At 32.9% G+C, this 15,378-nt stretch overlaps 1 protein-coding gene across 2 annotated transcripts; it reads left to right on the forward strand.

The window, feature by feature from the left end:
• Window positions 1-1,816: 1,816 nt before the first annotated feature.
• On the forward strand, window positions 1,817-12,205 carry LOC111311588 (uncharacterized). Of its 2 annotated transcripts, none has more exons than XM_022911101.2 (8): window positions 1,817-2,158; window positions 3,030-4,283; window positions 7,221-8,586; window positions 9,178-9,457; window positions 9,871-9,978; window positions 10,064-10,342; window positions 11,096-11,239; window positions 11,389-12,205. In XM_022911101.2, the coding sequence occupies exons 2-8, from the start codon at window positions 3,083-3,085 to the stop codon at window positions 11,602-11,604; spliced, it is 3,594 nt and encodes a 1,197-aa protein (XP_022766836.2). In that variant the 5' UTR covers window positions 1,817-2,158; window positions 3,030-3,082; the 3' UTR covers window positions 11,605-12,205. The 2 variants fall into 2 exon arrangements, with proteins under 2 accessions (XP_022766836.2, XP_022766845.2); XM_022911110.2 differs by having other exon boundaries at window positions 1,830-2,158; window positions 11,416-12,090.
• Window positions 12,206-15,378: the final 3,173 nt, after the last annotated feature.

Consider the following 15,378-nt stretch of genomic DNA (forward strand, 5'->3'; position numbering starts at 1 on the left):
GTTGACCTACTTTGGAAGGTTGACTTATGTCTACCTTAAGGTTGATAGAGGAAAGGATAAAAAAAGAAGAGAAAAAACTACTTGATAGGTCGATTATTATTTATCAAGTATTAAAATATATAGGGAAAATTAAAAAAAAAACGAATGGTGAAAGAAGGACTCAAAATGAAAGAGGGATACAAAGAAAATATGAAAATCCTTGAGAACTTGAGAATGGCAAAATGTAAGAAAGGAAAGGTGACTACGTATATATAGGTAAAGGCCATAATCAGTGAGCGGCTAGGATGAAGCCACAACACCATCGCAGAAACTAAGAATGACCTTTTAGCTTTTTATTGTAAAGATAAAAAAATTATGAAAAATAACAACAAAAAATTATAATAAAAAAAGATAGATAATGCATCATCATTCTCTTCCCATAAAAGATCATATTTGAAATACATTTAAGCTTAACCTTGGATCACCTAAGGTCAATTGACTTTATCAAATAGTTTCAGCTATACCAAAGAAATAATGCTTATCGAGCTCGAACCTTAGACATACTACTGACCCCATCAAGGTAATCTGTTGCCAAATACTTTCGTAAAACGAAACAAGGGAAAGATGAACATAGGTCCCTTTATCACTTCAAAACAAATTGGTCTAACGTGTCAGATTTTTGATGAAGGGATAAAATAATAGAGGTATTTAGAGGTCTAAAAGATAAATTCATCCTTTCATTATAAAAGTGAATCAGTAAAGCTAAATAGGGCTTTTTGGTATTTGATCCGAGCTAAATTGGCCTACTGACCTTATTTTTTGGAGTTTACCTCAGCACTACTAAGATAGTGTCCCTCCTGGTAAGCACATGACCATGTTGACATGTCCCAAAGACATTTTAGGCATGCCAACCACATCACTACTAGCTGTCCAACATCATACTAGTCGTTAGTCCACCCGACTGGATCCTTTTTGACCTAACCACTCATTTTTACAAGTAAAAATACCTTATTTTCCTTTAAAATAAAGAGATTGAATCCTAAGAAATTTTGATCTAGCATTCATTTTTTTCCTTTTCACCTCTCACCTCTCACCTCTTTTTTTTTTTTTTTTTTAAGTATTGATTTGAACGTTAGAGCACAAATGTCAAAAACATTTTCAATTTTTTCTTCTAACTAATTTTCATTCTTATGATATCAAATTTTTACCTTGTATCAACCTCGACACAATCAAGATAGTAATGTGATTATCATATTTTGTAATAATATGTTTGTAATTATTGTGTTTTGTAATTTTTTTTAGGAGTTACCAAAGTTCCTAACCTTAAACGCCAACATAATTAAGGTATGTTCCAAAAAATCACATTATAGACTTGTGAGTAAAATATACGAATTTACATCATTTAATATTTATTTTTATTTATTTGATTTACTCAACATTATTTTTTTTGTCGTAAATATTATCTAATTTAGATTTTAATAATAAAATTTTTGAAAATTGAATTTATTTTAAATATATTATTAATTAAAACTTGAAAAATACTTCATAAAAATATTTTTTAATAAAAGACTTTGAATGCAAAAGTTTTCAAAATTTAATTTACAAAATTTTAATTCAATACAATATTTAAAATATGAGTATCAAAATTAAAAATTTTGACGTCAAAATAAATTCAAATGCTATAAACACGAGTAAAAGATATATATATTTTTAAGTCGGCAAGAGTGAAAGAGTGTATAAAATAAAAATATAATGCAACAAAAGAAATACACAATTATTAATAAAAAGAGAAAAAGAGAAAAAGCACCTTTGTTTTGTTTTGTTTTTTTTTTTTTTATATGTAAATATACGTTTATTGTAACTAATTTATATTTTTATTTATTAGTATTATTATTATTGAAAACTCTGTTCTTTTTTAATCTTTCGCTGCTCAATGGCACGCCAGGCCCGAGAGAAATTGCAGGCCAAAAACCAGGGGTATATAATAACAAAAAACCCCACTTGAAGAGAGAAAAACGAAAAAGAAAAGTATTAAAAAAATAAAAGGAAGGTAAGACGAGAAGAAAAATCCCGTTGTATGTATTTTTTTGGCATTTGCAGTTTTTACTGTGGAGTACGGCTATGGAATCCAAAGCCAACAATGGAGATTGGCGTGACTGCTCGTCTTCTTCGTCGATCTGTAAGTTTTCTTTTTTTTCGAATCTCTTGTCCGGTTTTTGTCTGCGTCAGTTAAAATTTGAAACTCAGCATTTTTTAAGGTTATCTCGGAAATTTTAGGGTTTTTGGTTGGATCTTGTCATCCTTCGCTTTGATTCACGAGGATGGGAATTGCTCTAGGGTTATTTTCTCTTTCATTTCTGGGAAAATGTACCAATTTTATGGAATGTGTTTTCGATACTGGGGGGTGGGGGATTTATAAGAGGAAAAAAAGGAAAATTTTACTCTTCAGTGCTAAGAAACAAAAAATAATGAGAAATGTGGGATTCAGATACATACTTTCTTAGTGATTGAAGTTAGCGCAAGTAGGTAATGGCAGTTATGAAATCAATCACCATGACCCTTATTTTCAAATTTTCTAACATCCCAAGTTTCGTTTTCATGGAATTACATTTGATGTTTGACCTTTATTGTTTATTGTGTTTATTATTATTGGGGAGTAGATTAGTGCTATAAAAGGAAAATAAAAAGAAATCTAATATCACCTCGCTAAAAACAAACCTTCTAGTTGGTTCCCTTTTAGTTTTAGTTAGGTTTTCTTATATTTGAATTTAAAGGAAAGTGAAAAAAATAACTATAAAAGGAAAATAAAAAGAAATCTAATATCACCTCGTTAGAAACAAACCTTCTAGTTGGTTCCCTTTTAGTTTTAGTTAGGTTTTCTTATATTTGAATTTAAAGGAAAGGGAAAATAATAAATGGTTCCAAAATTTATTAATTATCTTCTCTGAAACTTGTTTTCTTACAATGAAAAGAGCATTCAAATCTGGCATTTTTCCATTTTTTTATTTTAAATAATAAACCGTTGGTCTCTTTTGTTTGGATATTTTCAGGTTTCGTAGACTCTTGTTTCTAGTACCTGTGACTAGATCTATAGCACTTCATAATGATGGAACCAAGCTCAGTAGATGTGATTTTGGACTTTCTGAGGAAAAATCGCTTTACAAGAGCTGAGGCAGCTTTGCAGAGTGAACTCATTAACCGGCCTGATTTGAATGGATTTTTTCAGAAATTTACCCTTGAAGAAAAGGGCCCTGGCAACGTGCTTGAAGAAGAAAACAGGAAAAAAATAGCTGCTGAAAGTCATGGCTCAGGTTCTCGAAGCAGTGGTGATGTTTCTAAGGAACTTATAGTGAAAGAGATAGAGTATGGGGCTGGAAGAAATGGGTCTGAAAGCAAATGGAGAAATGCTGCTTCTACTGAGGAGCGTAATAAAACTTATGAAGCAAAAGTGACAAGTGAAAAGAGTTTCACTTTCTCCAAAAATTCAGAGGATAGTGTACTCAATTTGCAGTCGTGGAACTTCAATACTAGCAATGGTCCTGATCTTTTCAAAAATGATGGTTTTGTTAGTAGCAACAGCTTTTCAGAGCTAGAGAAAACAGATCAGTCAAGATATCGTACATCTGATGCTCCTGACACTGATAAAGGCAATGTTAAATCTGGAGAAGAGATTACCTTTTCAGGTGACATGAAAACTTCATGGTTTGGAAATACTAGCAAAGCTAATGTAGATTCCATGTATGACAAGCTTCATACCAGTGAAACTAAGGAGCTTGATCAGCAATTTAAGACTAGTAGTGCATGCTTGAAGGAAAACTTTGCTGATAACAGCAGATGGTCTAGAACTGAGGAACCCACTAGTTCCTCTTCAGAGATATGGAAAGCTTGTTCTGTCAAGACTGTTTTTCCATTCCCTAAGGGGGATGTATCAATCAGTTATGATCCTGCTAGTGCTTCAGATAAAAGAGAAGGAAAGAAGAAAGCAGATGCACTTGATGTTAGGGTAGCAATTAAGGAACAGGTGGATGAGGTTGGAAGGGCTCTATTTTTTGGGAAGTCTCAAGGCAGTGCTGAGCAAAAAGGTATCAATGGGTCGACCTTCCCTCTTGCATCTGATAATCCAAAGGAAGAGTTACCAAGGCTGCCACCAGTTAAACTCAAGTCAGAGGAGAAGTCCATGAATGTTAATTGGGAGGAAAAATATGAGCGTGATCGCCCAGGTGCAAAGCCCACTAGTGCTGACAATATCTTCCTTATGGGGTCCTATTTGGATGTTCCCATTGGGCAAGAAATAAACTCCTCAGGTTAGTTCACATAGTGATATGGTTACTTGATGATTTGTGCTTACAGCGATATTTGATTTTCTTTAAATTTCAGAGATATGTATGTATATGTGTGTGCATGTGTACGTGTATCTGTGTCTGTCTGTCTGTCTGTCTGTCTGTCTAAGCCTTAAGGACATGTGTAATTTGCGGTGATAAAAACTTTGTTAACTTGAAAAGATGCCATAATGTGACTTTTGGGTCTGCTATATCTATGCTCTAATAGGAATTGACACTTTGTGTGAGTTCTAAAAAGTTCTCCTATGAGGCTTGTCAAATTTCTGTTGGTAAGTACTTTGTGGGTCCTAATCAACCTAGAGAAGTAAAAAGAAAAGAAATAAATAGCATGAAGAAAGATTACCCTTAAAATGCAAATATGTAAAATATATTAAAATAACATGTTGGAGTGTTTTAATTTGACATTTTATAATAGTTTAAGAGGAGTTGTATTTCGAGTTTTGCACAAATGCTGGAATTGTTAAGTTACTGACATTCTTTGCTCAAAATGTAAGCTAAAATTTTTTTCAAGTGGTCTTGCTAGTGTCGAGTGTAAAAAAAAAAAAAAAAAATACGGGCAATGACAGTTGGCTTAATCTTTTTCCTTGCTCTTTTATTCATATTCCACTTTTAAATGTTCTAACTTGAATCTGAATCTTTTGGACACGCATAAATTTTATAGTTAATTGCTGTGGGGAAATAAGGGGATGGTTACTTTCGAAAGCATATTTTGTCGTTAGGAAAGGGCTGAAGTGATGGAATTATTTGGTTGGTTACGTTGTAATAAGGGAGGTATGGGTTGTAGCCAGTTAATAAATTCTAGTTTCAGGAATTATTGGTCCTGTTGGGTAGTGGGTACTTTGAACTTCCAATCTGACTAGTAGCTCACAGGTGGAATTTAATTGCTAGTTGGTATTATGTAGAGGTGGCAAACAGGTGTGTTCGCGTAAAATACTTATGGTTCGCATCACTATATGGTCAGGTCCTTTCGAATGCTGGTTGTTTAGGGTTAACTAGTTTTAGGTTGTTTTAGATTTTATGCAACCATTTCAACATGATTTTCGTGTTTGGGTTATCTCATCCTCAGATTTCTTAAGTTTCAGGCTTAATTTGTTACCTCTAATATTATGATTTATGAGAAGATTTCCTTGGGACAATTCAAAGCAGATTGGAGCTTTCGAATTACTGCTAAACTTGTCAAGGGAAAGCAATAAAAATTTATGCCACTCGCTTAATATCTTAGGTTTTGCACCTAGTGTTGCTATGTTACTTAACATGATCCTAGATGAAGAATGGTAGTTTTTAAATATTTCTTAAACTTGTTTTTGATTAATTGAAAAAAACCTTTTTTAGTTTTTAATTATTTTAATTACCAGGGGAAATTTTGGGGTGAAGGGGATAGGAAATGCTGGGAAGCCTGATTACATGGGCCATAAACCACTAGGCTGAAGAGTGGTGACTATTAATATATAGGAGCAATGAATGCGTATGGGGTTCTGATGATCTCAGTCCTACAATAACTTGATACACTAGATAAAAGAAGCATGAAGTTGGCTGATAAATAACTCTTGGTCTTGGGCCTAAAATAGTAGCCCAATTGCCTAACGGAAGATCTTAAATAGACTTATCCGTCAAGATGTAGCAACAACTAGCAAAAGTTGAAATTATCAGGATGCCTGTGTAGTTAAAACAGAAAATAGAAATACATAAAACCTGGAAAACATGGAAAATAAGATTTAATAATATCTATTCTAAGTTATATAGGGTCCTAATAAACCTAACAACTAATAAATGGTTACAACTCTAAATTTTCTTGATATTTAACTTGTGGTCTGCCTTAGGTATGACAAGCCAAGCCGAACTGATAACATGTTAGGTTTGACCTTGGCTTGATTGAAAAACTCGAGTCTTGACCTTAATTTTTTTTTTTTTATACTTGAGTTTGACCTACTTGAGCTCAATGATTTAGGCTTGATTATCATCAAGTCAAACAAGAAGCTTGAAACTCGTTTGAGGCTTAAGCTTTGTGTAACTAGTAAATATTATACTTCATTCATTATGAAAAATATTACAAAATATTTAAAAGTTCAAAAGCTTGATTAGGCTCACAAGCCACTTGGGCTCAATATTAGAAGCTCAAGCTCAGCTTGACAATTGAATGAGTCAAGCTTGAGTATTCATCAAGTGAAGCTCGGGTTGCTGATGAGTAAACTTGACTCGTTTACACTTCTAATTTTGCATTGCAAAACTATTTGGTACCTTTTAAGAATGCTGTAAAATAATAACTACCCTTTGTTTCTTGAGGTTTTGTGATGTTATTCATTTGGTAATCCCTTGTTTTAAATTTTATGGTATTGTCTTCAAACTTAATGTCAAAGTAAACCTTAAGGACTACCCTCAGTTTTTCCAAATCTGCCATTCTGATACTTGATACCTTACATGTCAGTTATATGATTTGAGCTAATAAGATCCTGCTTATTAGATTCACTTATTATCTTTGGGCATTATCCATCTTCCTACATGAATGACATTTCAGGAGCTTTTGAGCATCTGCGAGTGCGTAAAAAATAAGAAAAATAAGCTTTTGTTTGAGAAGGTCATTCTATAACACCAAACATCGTAAATGCATTTATTGTCTGCTAACTTTGTACTGGCTATGGTTCAAGTGGTTATCTCTTCTCTAAATTCTAAGTTCATGTTGCATGCTTAAGCTTTTGTTCTTTAGATCTGTATGTTAGGATTCAACTTGTAGCATTCTCTGGTTCCCTAGGGTTGGATGCTAAGCTTTCTTTGTCTGGCCCTGGATTTATTAAGTTCATAAGTCATAACTATGAATTAACCTTTTGTTTATCTATTTTATAGAAGTTGGTTATTTCTCTTATAACTCTGCTGAGCTTGAAAGTGTTCTTTATGATGATCCAGGTCTGAAAAGGAATACTGGAGGTAGTTGGCTTTCTGTGAGTCAGGGCATCACAGAAGATGCATCTGATCTGGTTTCTTGTTTTGCTCCTATTGGTGATGGGTTAAGTGAATCTGTTGATTATCCTAACGAATATTGGGACTCCGATGAATATGATGATGATGATGATGTTGGATACATGAGGCAACCTATCGAGGATGAAACCTGGTTTCTGGCTCATGAAATTGATTATCCTAGTGACAATGAGAAGGGAACTGGGCATGGGAGTGTTCCGGATGCACAAGAAAGAGGTCAAACCAAGGATGAAGATGATGAACAATCATTTGTGGAGGAGGATTCTTACTTCTCTGGTGAAAAATATTTCCAGGCAAAGAATGTTGTTCCTGTTGCAGCTTCAGATGATCATATAGGGCTGTCTGTAACTGAAATGTATGGCAGGACTCATGAGAATGATTTAATTGCTCAATATGATGGACAGTTGTTGGATGAAGAGGAGCTTAATTTAATGCGTGCTGAGCCTGTTTGGCAGGGATTTGTCACAAAAACAAATGATCTTATCATGCTAGGGGATGGAAAAGTTCTCAATGAGTGTGGGAGATCTCGGCTGGATGATATTTGTATAGATGATAATCAGCATGGATCAGTTAGGTCTATTGGTGTGGGAATCAACAGTGATGCTGCTGATATTGGCGGTGAAGTATGTGAAAGTTTAGTTGGAGGTAGTACTGAAGGGGGTTTAGAATATTTTCATGATCATGATGTTTCCATTGGAGGGTCCAGACAAAGTCATCATGAGACAGACAGGAAATATATTGATAAATCAATGAGGGATAAAAGGAATACTGGAAACAATGATTCCAATAGATATGTTATTGGCAATGATAAAGGTCTGAGCCCCCTGGACAGGAATCTTGCAGATGGGGGATTTTCTTTTCCTCCACCACTAAGAGATGGGCAGTTAATGCAGGCAGGCCCTGGTAAGTCTCTATGGTCAAGTAACTGCAATTCTGCTGGCGTCGAACATGATGACTGTTCGAGTGCTTTGATGGGGTCTGATGATATGCTTGCTGCATGGAGACGAAAAAGCAGTGTTTCTTCAACTGCCGAAAGTTCTAGGGATGAAAACAATGCCAATGCTGTAATATCAGCAAATTCTAGTCCTTCAACTCTCTCTAATTATGGTTACGGTGAACAAGAGCAGACCATGAAAGAAGAGGATGAGAAAATTAGTGGTGTGACGGAAGAGGATCCTGGGGCATCACTTGAGGATGAAGAGGCAGCTGCTGTCCAAGAGCAAGTGAGACAAATTAAAGCCCAGGAGGAGGAATTTGAGACCTTCAACCTCAAGATTGTGCATAGGAAAAACAGGCATGTCTTATCTTGGAAACAAATCGTAATGATATGTTCTGTTCTGTTCATTCACTGGTGCTAACAATTTTCAAAATTGTGCTAATACGTAAATGGTGTAATGTACCTTCTCTCTCTCTCTCTCTCTCTCTCCCCCCTTGTGAGATATCAAGTATCCTTGACCTTTAGTCAAGCTCATTTTTTTTTAGCTTAAATTTGAACTAATTCACCCCTTGAAAGTTGAAACTAGTTTTTTATCACTTATTTTTCCTATTTCTAATTTTTGAGTCAATATTTGACTTACAAGACCATTGACTTAACTTGATCTCTAAATGGTTGATAGCAATCATCATTGGACCAAAAAGAAAAGGAAACAAAAGAAAGATTGTTGAATATCTCAGGTGGGTGCTGTGTTTTGTTATTGATGACATTGACATACATTGAGAGCTAAATTGCTGCTGCTTTTATGACCTATGGCATATGTTCTGAAATTTTTACTTGCCTGATGGTATTTCTTTAGTATAATTTATACTGAATAGTTTTCACCTTTCTATCAGCTATAGAGTTCTTGCTAGCAGATTGCCTTACATAAGTCCTCTTTTTGCTTCTCAGAACTGGATTTGAGGAGGACAAGAATTTCCATGTTGTTCTAAATTCTATTATAGCTGGGCGCTATCATGTTACTGAGTATCTTGGGTCGGCTGCATTTAGTAAAGCTATACAAGCACATGACCTGCATACTGGCATGGATGTCTGTGTGAAAATTGTAAAGAACAACAAGGATTTTTTTGATCAAAGCCTTGATGAGATTAAGCTTCTTAAGTTTGTTAACAAACATGATCCAGCGGATAAGCATCATATACTCCGATTATATGATTACTTTTACTACCGAGTAAGTTAATGCAGGCCATGAATTGTCTTTCTTTTTTATTGTTAATGTTTTTGAATGTTCCTACTTCATTTTCACTTTATTAACAGATAGTGGGTATTTCCATTTTTATTACTTATGGTTTTATTTATTTTATAGTCTTTACCATTGTATAGATGTATGCAAATTCATAGTCTTGACCATTGCCTGTTTTTATTGATGCAAACATTTATTGGGGACTTTGTTCTCAACATGTCTGACTTATGGAGACAAATTGTTTTATCTGTTGAAGTTCAAGTTGGCATGTTCAGTATAAATGTTGTTCTCTGCTGTTAAAATTAGAAGGTTATCTGTTGGCTAATGCATCATAGTGTCCTGCTACATGGACGGCAATGCATGTGGAATTGAGTGGTAGCTGACTCATCTTTACTTTCCAGGAGCATTTGCTAATAGTCTGTGAACTTCTCAAGGCAAATTTATATGAGTTTCATAAATTTAATAGGGAATCAGGTGGAGAGGTTTACTTCACAATGCCAAGATTGCAGGTTTGTGGAAAAGGTGTTTTCTTCAGAAAAGCATCTAATCTACGTCTTGCTATTATGTAATCTTCTCTTAAATTCTTCTGTGCAGTCAATTACCATTCAGTGTTTGGAGGCTCTCCAGTTTTTGCATGGCCTTGGCCTAATACATTGTGATCTGAAGCCAGAAAATATATTAGTAAAAAGTTATAGTAGATGTGAGGTGAAGGTCATTGATCTTGGGAGCAGTTGTTTTGAGACAGATCATCTATGCTCATATGTTCAATCCAGGTCCTATCGTGCACCAGAGGTTATCCTAGGACTTCCATATGATAAGAAGATAGATGTTTGGTCCCTTGGCTGCATCTTGGCAGAACTCTGTACTGGCAATGTAAGTATTGGCCTTGTTTAGACATTAAGTATTGGCCTTGTTTAGACATTAATTGCTATTTGCTTCTTATGAAGTATGGCTATGATATGTCCTAGGTTTTCTTACACTCACAACTTTTTAAAATGTTTCATTTACCTTTTTCTTCAGAGAAGAAGTATTATAATAAAAGACTTGGAAATATCATGCATTTGAACGAATCATTATATTCAATAAAAAAAAAAAAAAGCTTTGGTGATTTGGTTTTGAACTGACAGGTTGTAAAACTTTCAAAAGTAATCTTGTAAAATTTTATGATTTCTTTGTACTTGCATTCGGTGATGTCCTCATGCATAAATGCTGAATGGATTAAAATTTGAGACTCTGTGCATTTAGTTAGTCTCTGATATCAGGAAGACTAGTTGATTGGGTTGTTAAAGTGACAACATGTAAGTTTCCTGACATAAGTTGGCTCAAACCTGACCAAAAGAAATGTTTCTTATGTTATGGTATCAAGATTTAGATTTTTATGCGTTCATTCAGTTGCTATTAAGCTAATTAGCTTGTTCTACTGACAAGTTTGATTAATTTCTTTAGTTGAGTTACTGGAAAAGCATATTCTTTTACTGTACTACTATCTTTTTGAATAATTTTCTTGGAAAAATAAATGTTTCCCCTTTTTACCTATTTGATTTTTCTCTGTAGCTGAAAGTACACAATATTTTAATAGTTGCCGGTGCCTATTTAATTGCAACTCCTGTCTTATTAATGGTGTAGGTCCTCTTCCAAAATGATTCACCTTCGACCTTACTTGCAAGGGTAATTGGAATCATAGGTCCAATTAAACAAGACATGCTTGCCAAAGGACGGGATACATACAAATATTTTACCAAGAATCACATGCTTTATGAGCGTAATCAGGTGAATAGTTTCTTATTGTTTACTTGTTGGAGCAAAGTAGTTTATTCTAAACATTATTTTTGCATTGCTTCCTCTGTGTTGGGGCTCTCTATCCTATCTCCTTTTATAACAAGAATGCTGTTTTCATGTTTTTGATTTTGGATTAAAAGTGGTGCATATTTACCAATATACCTCAGGAGACCAACAGACTAGAATACCTGATACCCAAGAAGACATCCTTGAGGCATCGGTTGCCTATGGGGGACCAGGGGTTCATTGATTTTGTTGCTCATTTGCTTGAAGTAAACCCAAAGAAGCGCCCTTCTGCTGCAGAGGCTCTGAAGCACCCATGGCTATCATATCCATATGAACCCATATCAGCTTGAGTGCTCTGCAGATTTGCTCAATTGCTTGTCTCATTTCAGCTATATCTTATCGAACGAGGAAGGAGCTGTATTTTAATACTGATTGAAATTGGTGTTATCCACATGCCTGCAAAATGCATTCAAAGGTGTGTTTGGTTTTGTTTGGTTATATATATATATATATATATATATATATATCCTTCCCCTTGCTGAAGTAGTATTTGAATTTTACCATTATGAAGGATGTAAATTTGGAAGTGTATCCTTAGGGTTTCTTTCATCACTCCAATTAATCTGGTGGAAGGGGAATCCGATCTTGTTGTAAATGATGTGTGATAATTCTTTTAGGTTATTTAGTAGTATAGCTTATGAAATGGTTGGTAGCCAAATTTTGGTATTGGCTGCACTGTATCAAGTCTGGAGCAAGGCTAGAACTCCAACGAGTTTTCTTGACTCAGTGATTTGATAAGTGCAATCCATGTGTTGATTGCATGGTCTGGTTCTCTCTCTCTCTCTCTCTCTCTTAAATCATTTTTGTTAGCAAGAGGGTGAAATGTAGGGAAGTGTGCTGCAAGAGTTTCAAATATTTGATCATCCTATACTTATTTGGTACAATTCAAAAGTGCATATAGAAATTGGGAGGGAATTATCTGATTCAACTTTTTGCTACTTGTTTAGTCCTCTCCCAATCAAAAAACCAAAATGTATGTGTTTTTGAGTAATTAAAAATTGCGAACGTAACCTCTTTTTTCTTTCATCCAATTCTTTGTTAAAAACAAAATTAGTAATTTGATAAAACAAAAAACGAAGCAATTTAAACCCTCATCTTAACAAAAGCATGAAATATTTTCTTTTGAAGAATTGGTTTAAGGTTTATACAAATTGTTAAAAAAAAGGAATAGATTGAAGGAAAAAAAATTGTCATAAGACTAAAATCTAGAAATCTAAGGCATCAATGACAAGAACTGAAAATTGTTGAAGGTCAAAAGTTTCCAAAACATCGGGGGATAAAATGTGTAAAAGATGAGTTTTTTATTTATATTTTTGTGTGAAAGTTGGATTGTTAAGCTGAAATGTTTTTTATTTATATTTTTGAATGTAAAAATACTAAGAAAAAGTTACTTTTGTAAATTATTTTATTGAATTTATGGGACATTTTGGTTGAAGATATTTTGATTTTTTTCTTAATGAATTTTTGTTAAAAAATGAGAAAACGAAAATCACCTGTCTTTCACCTTGATGATATGTATATAGGATATGCAACCTTCACCTATGATTATGAATGTGATCTTATTTATTGCTATTGTGAGGTCAAAACTTTTTTAGTTAATTTAACAAGTGATGAAAATTTAGAAAAAAAATTATTTGATTGTAGCAACTATAAGATATAAATGACTTAACGATGATAATGAATCCAATGTTGAAATTAAAAATAGTTTTGGAAGTGTGTTTGATTCTAGCTTTTGAAATCAATTAAGCATATGAATATTTGATATATGCAAGTCGAAAGTTGAGTGTTGTGATTTTTTCTTGGGCATGAGAAGTAAATCAAGAAAAAAATCATGTAAAAGCAGGGATTATTGAGTTAAAAGATGTTAATAAAGGTTTGAGAAGAAATAATTCCTTCTTCATGGAGGAAAATAAAGCATTGAGAATAACGATGACTAAATTGAAGACTCAAGATGAATGTGTAAGTCATATGTTTATTAGATTTAAGTCTTATGTGATGAAATTGTTACATTGAAAGTTGATATTAGGTACTACAAGCAAATTTGAAGCATGTAATGATAGATGGAAGAAGAGAAGCACAAGCGAAAAAGCTATATAAATTAGTTTTGATATTTACTTAGCTAATATTGTTATAATTGATATTTGGACAAGTGATGATTTGATGAGGATGAACGATTAGGTTTCCCATAATGAATGTATAATGTATGCTCTGTGAACATTATTTTTTATTTGAACCTATATATACATCAACCTTGAATTTTTTGTGGTTCCATATTCTGTTTTAGCATTTATGACTATTTTCAAGTTATCATCTTGAACACTAAATAGAACATGTGAAATAGATTTACATAATGAAACTAGATAGAAGCAAGACATATAATGAAACTAGATAATTTCATTTCAAAGCATTGGCACAATATGTTATCACAAGTTCTTAGCCACTTTAGCACTACCACCTATACAATATTATGTTCAAATCCTATTATCATGGTATCAAAATGCTATCAAAATGTCGTCCAAATGGTATCAAAATACTATTATCATAGTATTAAAATGTTATGATTAAGTTTTACCCTAACTATGACCTTAACCATTCCTATATCACCTTTTTTTTGACATACTTTTATAGAAATAAATTTTGCATGTCTAATCGATTTACATAATTATCATTCTAAAACAATAAATAAAAATCTTAAAAGTTACAATTAGATTTGATAATTTGAGTATTTGTACTATGTAAAATACTAATAATTTGTATATTCGTACTATGTTTTACATGAAAATATAAAAGTACGATTCGTACTAAGTTTTAATCATGTCGATAGAAAAATATGAAATATAATTTTTTTTTTGGTTTTATTAAACTCATATATAGTTTTTGCTAAAATTTTAAACTATATCTCCTTTGTATATATTTTTTTGTATCGTCTTTGTGTTGTGTCATCATATCATATTTTGAATTGTTAAGTCTATCTACAATTAGGCTTAAACTTTTTTTTCCTTTTTTTAAGATGTAGTTTGAACATTTTGTTGTGTTGAAATTGATGCAGATAATCTTGGAATAGTTATATCTCTAGAGGACTTATTTGATTTTTTTAAAAATTTTTCTGTCAACCATCCTATTCCTTTGGACCTAAAAGTAAAAAAAAAAACAATACTAAAATAAAAAAAGAAAACAAGACTAAAACATTCTCATATGTGAATTGGTAGTATAGTAGTAATTGATTTGGTTTATGGATTATCAACAATTAGTTTCTTGTAATGCATGACCTTGACCTCTTGACTCCTTTACCTACAACATTTTTTTTAAAGTTCAACAAAATATAGTAATATCAGCTCAATTCAATTTTATCTGAATTTAATCTAACAAGAGGAGGTTTAGGGTAAAAACTTATGTTAAGAATAAATATCCAGTGTCAAGATTATGGTATAAATCAATAATTTCTTGATATGGTCATAATTTTCGCTTCATGTTATGTCACCATTTTTCTTCATGACCAATAAACAGTGCCAAAACACTTATCTTTTGTGTTGTCAATTATATAATAATTAATTTATAACCTGAAGATAAAAAACTCTTATTGTTATTACAACTAGATGAGACATTTTTCTCTTTTGATTTCTTTGAACTTGGTCTTGAACATTTACCAATGCCCTACATGCACCATTATTCTTTTTTAATAAATGTGTAACCATAAAAACATAATGCATTCTTCAACATTTCACATTTATATACCTAGCCCTTATTTGCACTTACTACATTAGTATTTATGTTTGTACTAGGTATAAACATCTCATTTTGTCTGGGGTCATGTAAGATTAGTTCGAATTTAGCTTTGAAGCTTAGCTTGTATGGTGTTGGGTTTACCATTTGAGTTTTAGACTCAATTTAGACTTTCATTCTTGTAATTATCTTTATTTGTTGGGGATAAACAAAATGATAAACTATGATATTGGACTTAAGCTAAAGGATAAAGTTGTTGGAATTAAGGTTGAAATTAAAAAAAATAATGCATCAAAAGCCCCTTAACTGAATCTAATTTTTTTATCTTGAATTTCATTCTG

Source organism: Durio zibethinus, chromosome 9 (genome assembly GCF_047325235.1).
Source record: "Durio zibethinus cultivar Kanyao isolate XHJ-2024 chromosome 9, ASM4732523v1, whole genome shotgun sequence".
Classification (NCBI taxonomy): Eukaryota; Viridiplantae; Streptophyta; class Magnoliopsida; order Malvales; family Malvaceae; genus Durio; species Durio zibethinus.

Excerpts from the sequence above, each read along its gene's own strand:
- LOC111311588 (XM_022911101.2), top strand. The coding sequence starts at position 3,083 with ATGATGGAACCAAGCTCAGTAGATGTGATTTTGGACTTTCTGAGGAAA. Across the intron at positions 9,979-10,063 it reads TCACAATGCCAAGATTGCAG|TCAATTACCATTCAGTGTTT; the intron begins GTTTGTGGAAAA and ends TCTTCTGTGCAG. Across the intron at positions 10,343-11,095 it reads CAGAACTCTGTACTGGCAAT|GTCCTCTTCCAAAATGATTC; the intron begins GTAAGTATTGGC and ends TTAATGGTGTAG.